General features: G+C 41.6%; 1 protein-coding gene across 1 annotated transcript; it reads right to left on the bottom strand.

The window, feature by feature from the left end:
- Positions 1-1,754: 1,754 nt before the first annotated feature.
- Positions 1,755-6,936, bottom strand: pkd1l3 (polycystic kidney disease 1-like 3). Its single transcript, XM_070969652.1, has 7 exons — positions 6,836-6,936; positions 5,229-5,410; positions 4,872-5,004; positions 4,307-4,502; positions 3,814-4,030; positions 3,605-3,689; positions 1,755-1,871 (listed from the first exon to the last, which is right to left on the bottom strand). Exons 1-7 carry the CDS (start codon positions 6,921-6,923, stop codon positions 1,825-1,827), a joined length of 948 nt encoding a protein of 315 aa, XP_070825753.1. The 5' UTR covers positions 6,924-6,936; the 3' UTR covers positions 1,755-1,824.
- Positions 6,937-8,273: the final 1,337 nt, after the last annotated feature.

Genomic DNA, 8,273 nt, shown 5'->3' with positions numbered 1-8,273 from the left:
ATTAAAGTACCTAGCTTTTGTATATCTGAATACTGACAAACATTGACATGTATGGAAGAGGAAATCTATATTTTAGATAACTGTGGGACTTCGGGAGGAGGCTACTACCTTAGTCTAAAACTGCGGCTAATAACAGCCCTGCAAATTGCCAGGTACTGCAACTCCGGCACTGATATGTGAAACAAGATACAACCCCTTGGCTTTACTCACTGATGGAGTGAATTAGCCATTAATGTGATGTCAATGTATAAGGGTCGAGCTACTTTGCTGAGGTGCTGTATAGAAAATGAGGGCTGCTGATACCTTTTGAGGTGTAAGCTGTTGGCCAGAGCAGGAATAGCTGCTGATTAGTTTCTTTTATGCACTTTCAAAGGTTATTTCACTGCAAGGATGCATTCTGTACAGGGAATAATGACAAGCTAGCTTTCTTGTAGAGGTTTTGTGTTGTTTGTGAGGTCAAAGAGGGACTGTCCAGTGCAGGTGATGTAAGCCTCACTTGGATTGGCCAGTCAGTGAAGGCATTGTAACTCATTAAACTCACATCTTTTTTCTTAAATCTGCTGTTGTGTATTACTATTGATGTGATTACTAGAATATAAACCATTGGTATGTATCTGCTCTAGGCGGACAAATGTGACATTGGCTGAATGACATTCTGTAAATACCCACTTTTATAAACACGTTAAGGATTATACCAATAATAGTGGCAAGAAGATACCTATTCAGCACCCAAAGGGTATTTAGTGTAACCAGAGTGTACAAATACTGTTTATATAATGAGGCACAAAACAGTGGTTTACAGATTTATCAGCTACTGTCTGTCTGCAGCTCCTTTAATTAAAAGTCAAATACATATTTTAATAGAGATGAGTTTATTCAAGCTCACACATACAGTATCAATAAATGAAAACATTGAATAAGTCAGTTGTTTTTGATTAAATAAAAGCACAGACGGTCTGAGACGTGTCTGCAGACCTGCTCGTATCCCTAAACCAAAAGCACAAACTCGAATGTCGTTAGGTCTGCTACATGAATCATTCAAAGGCAAGACAGCCTGAAGCACACAGAAGTGGGCATGTATGATGAAAAGTCATGACACGAACTTTCAGCATGTGTTACAGTGACGGAGGTAAAATGAAAAGGCAATCAATTAATAATTAGCTCCCATATATGCAATTACATAAAAGCACCTTCTCGCTCCTCTAAAAGTGGAAGTCCATGTTGGTGTACAATCAATGGTTGGCCGTCCTACACCGTGATGATGAGTCCTGTTGACAGGCTGCTTTGAATACTGACCATGTCAATATTTTCAGAGTCGCTGATAAAATAAATATCATTTTCATAAAGATATTCAATAATTACAGCAGGGCTTCTATTCCATTACTTGTTGATTACATTTTTATTTTATTGGGTCTTTTCCATTTAAGCCTGATTCAATGCCTTTTGAAGCTGTAAAGGGTTTCTACCAAATTTGTATGTTGACAGTGTATCCACACATGATCAAAAGCTGTTCAAAACAAGCAACCAGAGATTGTCTTTACATACACAAACATCGTCATTAATAGCAAAATTGAAAGAGCAACACTTCCACATGCATGAGCAAGAGTTATTTAATTATCCATTTATTCTGACTTGCCATTTCAGAAAAGTTTCTGAGTCACTGGAAATCCTGCACCTACAAAACATCAGAATGTGTAATGAAATTTTTATGTTCAGAAAGTAAAACTTCCAATAAGTGCAAAAGAGTGTTTAAGAAGCGAGGGCGCTGTGGATTGCAGCTGTGCCCGTGGGAGAAGACAGCTCGTCCCGCTAAACTGAGCTTCCTCACAGCGTGTGCCTGCCAGAGTACCGTCTACACTTGTCTTGTTGCTCTGTTAAATGGAGAAGACAGTGCAGTAAGCCTCACAGTACTTTACTTCTCATAAACTGAAGGAGGGATGCACTGATACACTTAAGAGAGAGAGAGAGAGAAGTCACTTGGGAGAAGAAGAAACTAAAAGGGTCACTAGTTTATAGTTGTCAAAGCAAATATTTTTACTGTTTCATATGCATCATTACATAACAGCTCTCTGCAGTCAACCTGAAACAAAATGGAATGGATACCTCTGTCTTCCTTATGAATTATGCATAAGTAGTTTGGGCTAAACAATTTATGTGATAAATTAAATTTAGAGGCTTCTTTTCTAGATCTTGCAGTCCAACATCTCTGGTTTATCCTAAAAGGCTGTTCTTTCCACTCACATGCTTTTGCTAGTTCGTCTAATTTCAGCTTATTTATTTTATGAAAGTTATTAATTCAAGTGAAAGCTAAAGTTTTATTTTGAAGAAAAAAAAAAGTGTATAGAAAGAAGATAATTATTCCTCAGGTTTACAGTGTTATTCAATTTAATATCATAATTCTTAAAGTCTTTAAAGGGGCAATATGAAAGAATTCATAGTCCAAGCAAATAGAGGGCAGCGTATCACCAGACTAACTAGTATTAGTTATAGTACTAAATGAGCTAGTTAGCTCAATTAGGCATGCAGCTAGCTGTCCTTTTAATGTGAGCTGACTGGGAGCTTGGAGCACCGAGGGAGCATTGGTGTTTACACCACTGGATAGGAACTTTGGACCACTGGGAGGAGGAGGCTTTCAGGCCCAGGGTGGGGCCCAGCGGGAAATGCTGGCAGGGAACTGAGATCAGCAGCCTCCCAGTGAACAAGGCCGGACCTGACTACAGGGATGACAAAGATACCGCAGGGACAGGAGAGGTGTGAAGAGGGAGAGGAGCGAGAAGCAGGTCAGGCTTCAGTCGGTGCCCCACCTCCGGAGGCCTGAGCTATACCACCAGGTTGCAGATATGGCACGTTTGCAGATCCAAGGTATGCAACTTGTTGTCTTATCTAGCAAGTGTTTACTACCATATCTATCATCTCTGGAGGTAGAAAGTGGTATTACAAGACAGGAAAGACTGGGGCTAGCTGGTTAGCATGCTAACTTCAGTGGGTACCTCTGCATCACAATATATAGACCTCTGTGATGTAACGTCAAAACTGTTGCTCCATGTCTGGCAGACATGTTTGTGGTGAATGTAAGTCCAATATTCACTCCCTTTAGCCCAGCTTTGGTCTCCACCAACTCCTGAGGGACATATTTGGCTCTTTAGCTGTTAATGGTCCTCTATGTTCACCAGTGTGCAGTGAGTTTTTAGATTTCTGCAACATCTGAAAACAACGCTGTGAGAGTGAACAAAACCAATAAAGTTTTGGGATGTAAAACCAAAACAATGACCTAAAAGACAACGCAACGCTCTGCTGAGCTGACAGGAACTGATAATGAACTGATGATGATGATTCTGTGTAGGTCTGACACTACAAGTGACACCTACAGTAGTCTATTGGCCCATTTAAAAATATTGATTATACCAACTTCAGCTACTGTACTGGTGACACTGCAGTAATAAATAATCATTGAAGACAAACAGAAGAGGCGCAGACTGCTCACTTAAAGCATTGAATATTGTTCACAGTGAAATTTTTGAGCGCATTAATTACAATCTTTTACTAACATAGAGGAACCTGTACACCTGAACGTGTTCTGGTAACAAAACAATGGTTTTCTTACCCAACAGCACTTGCTCAATTTCCTCAGTCTCCTCCACAGCTACAGGTTTCAGCAGCAGGGCAAAAACCACAGCGACACCTATCACCTGCGAACAAAAACAAGCCAGAGGAACTCTTTGAGAAATGTTGTATACCTGATACACAGAAATATAAAAACCACTTTTAAACAAATTGTGTTATACTACAGAATGTTTTCCCATCTTTACCCACCTTGAGAGGCTGCAGTATAAAGATGCTCTGGAAAAGGGAGAGGCCCAGAGACATGACCCACTTGATGGACTTCTCTTTGCCGTATTGAAAGCCATACAGCAGGGTGAAGAAAGTGGATACTCCACTGATGGACAGCAACAGGAACCAGCCCAGGAACACACACCACCAGGGCAGCCAGCAGCTCGCCGACTTCACCTTCTTCCTCACGGGAGGTGGGCTGAGCCCAGGAGGGGGAAGGAATGAGAACGAACAGAGAAAAAGAGGATGGCACACGGGATGGAAATTAAAAAAACTTAGTCTGAGAAGTAACTAAAGCTGTCAGATAAATGTAAAGGAGTAAAAAGTACCATATTACACTCTGAACTGTAGTAGGGTAAAAATATGAAGTAGTATCAAATAGAAATAAGTACAAGTACCACAAAATTACACTTGAGGACGGTACATAATTCACTGTACTGAGTTACTTTCCACAACTGTGTGTTTGTGTGCTGACCAGTAGGCCAAGTGGCTGGAGAAGACCATCTCAGCCTTGCGAACCAGCAGGTTGGTGATGTTGAGGGTCTGCTGGTACTCATATGGACTAGGGAAGTTCTTCACATCCAGTCTCTCCAAGCACATCATGAGGTGACAGAGACCAGCCAGGAGGAACTTGCTGCAGTACACCCAGTGGGGGTCACTCTCACTCTCCCCTTTGATTGGATTACATACAGACCAGTAGGTAATTGCATTTCTCTGAGAGTGACAGTGTTGAGAGATGCGCTCTTATTGACAAAAATGTACATTGTCTGCAGTGTTATCCTTGAAATCTTTCTTGCATCAGGAAAAATCTGTGTCATGCTTCATTTTTGCCACTTTGGTGTGACGGTCTTTTTCATCAACTTGCTCTGTCTTAGTCCATTTTCATTCTTTGTTTCTGTATAATGCTGTTCTGGTTAGTTGCAAATTTATTTGATTGTAGAGTACAGACAACTTTTTGTTCTTTTGCTCCTGAGTCAGGCTAACAGTAGGTAATCAATGCAATTTTTCTGTTAAAAATAAATAAATAAATACAATAGAACCTTGCATTAGCTGGATGAATTCATGCACCCTGTCCAAGGCAGGGCAGAGGTCTGTGGAGGACTCCAGCCTGTGCATCTCTGACATCTTGTTCCTCGCACTTCTGCTCACCAAAGAAATCACCTCCTGCGTATCCTAGAAGAGGTGCACAACCAACACCAAATGCTACAGGTATGCTATTTAATCAAATGCATGGAAAAGAAAGAGTACATATACTTCATTATACAGTAGAAGTCAAAGCCATGCAGAGCGCTTACAGTTGACTGTGGCATAAACTGAATGGAAAACATGTTTCAGGACTCATGTATTAGGTCAATCCAATGCACAAAGCCAGTCACACAAACAAGTGCAAAGCACACCTTCAGAATACTTGGTATGGTAACAGCAGGGGGTCTCAAGTTCTCCTCAGAGCTGCCTGTTTTTGAAATTATGCGAGGTCTGATGCTTCGGAAGATGGTGATGATGAGGATGTTGATTGGAAACATGAGTAGGCCACTCTCTACCCCCACCATGATCTCCTGCCATGTGATTTGCAATGAACCTGGAGAGAAAAAAACAAACAAACAAAAGGATGAGATGAGAAGCAACTGAAACCAGGCCCAGTGAGGAGCTGTCAAACTGACTGTAGGCAGCCTACCCAACACCAAACAGCACACAGACACAGATAGCTGGTGAATATTGTGGAACATCTGGCCGCTGAAAGAAGCAGATATTTCCCTCAGCAGTTGGTGGAGAACAAAACAGAGCTAAAAGGGTTCATCAGGTGACCAGAAACACGACTCCAGATGAAAGCTAATGTTGCTCCATATCTGTTGGATGTGTGCTAAGCAGCTGCCTGCTTACAAGTTTGCTACATCAACTTGAAAGGTCACGTGTCAAGAAACCAAAAAGAAGCAGCAGTTTAGGAGTTTAGAGCTGCAGATGTAGACAGACCAGAGAGCGCCATCTACAGGCAAGAAAGGCATCTAGTTCTGAGATTTTGTCGTTTGTACAACGTGCAGGCAATGACGTTAAATGATGTTAAAGTTACGTCTTGAAATGGTATATTGGTATATGCTGAGTATTGCTAAATATCTGCTGTTTAATTTTCAAAAAATAACATGCCAGAGAGCGGACCATTAATGTGTATTATTTCATTTTCGCAAACAGGTGTAAAATGTGAAGCACATACACACAGATGCACAAAGAAGACAGCCGCTGCCACATGGCCTGAAGGTAGAGTTTGTGTTTGACTCACTGTAACTACTACTTTCTTTTGCCTGCAGGTGGTGACATCAACGTGGGTGCATCTGCAGGTTTTTCTGCTGGTCTGAGACTGACTAAACAGCTCCCTCCTGTGGACAATCTACATTCTGCTAATCGGATGTGAGTGAGATACCATCCAGCTGCATGATGTGATTCTCAAAAAATAAAATAAAATTTGGGACAATTCATCCATATTGTGAATAATTCTAGCTGACACTGGAGAGTTCCTGGTTACATACGCCCACACAAGTACGTGTGCAGCAGGATTATTGATGCTACTTGTATGCCTGTTCAACCACCTGTGACCTCTGTGAGGCAACAACAGGTCAAAAGGTGTCTCTATTCTCACATTGCGCACATGCTCTATTTATTTATAGCTGCAAGGCTGTGCTCTGGCCTCCACAGGGCTTCAGTTTCACATCTGGAAGCAGAGGTGCTGGAGATAATACGATACATTTACAGACAACAGAAAGCCAAAGACACCTTCCACTCCAGCATCCAAAACTTAACATCCTAAAGAGAACCTCTTACTTTATGACGTTTTAGATATTAGATATTATTATTATTATTTGTCCATGATCACACTTCCTTACTAACATGTGGGTTTGTTCTGTGATTCACCTTATATTCTAGATACCCTTGAGCACGTAAATAAACTATAGGCATCTTTTAGGTCATAAAGCTGAGAAACAGATAAAATAATTAAAGACTCTGCAGTCACCCAATGCGAAGAGAACTGGCGAGTCTTCATCTGTAGGAATGTTCCAGAAGGCGATATTGATGGCCATGGTGCAGAGGAGCAGGCTCATGCAGCAAGAGACCCTCTGGGCTCGTGTGAACGGACTGCGAGAGGGAGGATCCACTATGGACACCCAGATATGTTCATCCCTGAAGCCAGTCGACGTTCTGCTCTGGAAAATGTTCCTGACAGAGAAAAACAGAAACCCAGTAGAAACATGAATCCATCAGCATGACCTTCTCAAGACCTGAGCAGGTTCATTTCAGCGTTGTAAAATGATCCAGCTCTGACCTGAAGCTGGCAATCTCATTGTTCTTTGCAGCATTGAAGGTTTTCTTGGTCATGCCGTCCCCACGGTCAGCGCTCAGCCAGCAGTCACAGAGGAAGTGCCACACCTGTCGGGTCTGGAGGTCTTGTATGGTCACCTTGTTTATATACCTTATCATAAGGGAAATTCACACAGCGACAAACATTATACATTCACCATATGGGTAAATTTAAGTGAGAAATGCAAATGTTTGATAAAAGCACCAAATGACATTATATGGAAAGAATTCAGTTTGCATATTATGCATGTTGTGTATTTTGCTTTGAAATTTCCATATACTGTAGGCAGAGGTTTCTTGCCTGCAACCAAAGCCAATGTTAAAGAAGCTGAATATTAATTTCATGAAGCAAACCATGACATATTTATCATATCATGAGTATAGACAGCATCCACCTCAGATACTGCATTGGTCATAGTATTTTATTGGAAGTACTACAGTTCTGTATATTGCCCAAAGCATTTTGTGTGATTATTTTTGACTAATCTTGTGTGTGTGTGTGTGTGTGTGTGTGTGTGTGTGTGTGTGTGTGTGTGTGTGTGTGTGTGTGTGTGTGTGTGTGTGTGTGTATAATCTACTATAGCTCAGATCTACACCAAAGCATATGCATGTGTACAGTTGGCTTGGAGTGGTATTTAACAAGAGGTGATAACAAGGTAGTGCTAAATGATGATGCAGTCCTGACATTTCAAAGTGTCACTGTGAAGAACAGGCAATAACCACCACCTGTATGCAGCTCTAACAAGCCTGTTAACAGGCTTACACTGACACCCACCAATTATCCACAGGTTCAGCTGAATTAATACATCAGTGCACAATAACAATCAACTAAAGTATGCTCAATCTAAGCCTGTACCATGATGGTTGACCTCCAGAGTTGTCGTGCTGCAGTCTGAGGTTTCGCACTTCGCCGAGCGGAAAGGGTGTGGCCAACAGAAACATATCAACAGCTCCTCTCTCAAACACAGGCTTGTCAGGATCTGTAAGGTTATGTATGTCACTTTCGCCCTCTGAGCCAGTCAGCTTCAGTGTCACCTACAGGACAGAGATAACGTACTTAAAACAACAGCACTGGGCTCACACATCAATGTCCT

Source organism: Chaetodon trifascialis, chromosome 1, assembly GCF_039877785.1.
Source record: "Chaetodon trifascialis isolate fChaTrf1 chromosome 1, fChaTrf1.hap1, whole genome shotgun sequence".
In the NCBI taxonomy this organism is placed as follows: domain Eukaryota; kingdom Metazoa; phylum Chordata; class Actinopteri; order Chaetodontiformes; family Chaetodontidae; genus Chaetodon; species Chaetodon trifascialis.
Note: the sequence above shows the minus strand (reverse complement) of the source record. Positions and strands in the feature narration are given on the sequence as shown.

Bases quoted from the DNA above. Each gene is read 5' to 3' on its own strand.
- pkd1l3 (XM_070969652.1), bottom strand. From the start codon at position 6,923: ATGAGCCTGCTCCTCTGCACCATGGCCATCAATATCGCCTTCTGGAAC. The intron at 4,031-4,306 runs GTCAGCACACAA...TCCTGGGCTCAG, and splicing joins TCCAGCCACTTGGCCTACTG to CCCACCTCCCGTGAGGAAGA. The intron at 3,690-3,813 runs GTGGGTAAAGAT...TTTTGTTCGCAG, and splicing joins TTATACTGCAGCCTCTCAAG to GTGATAGGTGTCGCTGTGGT.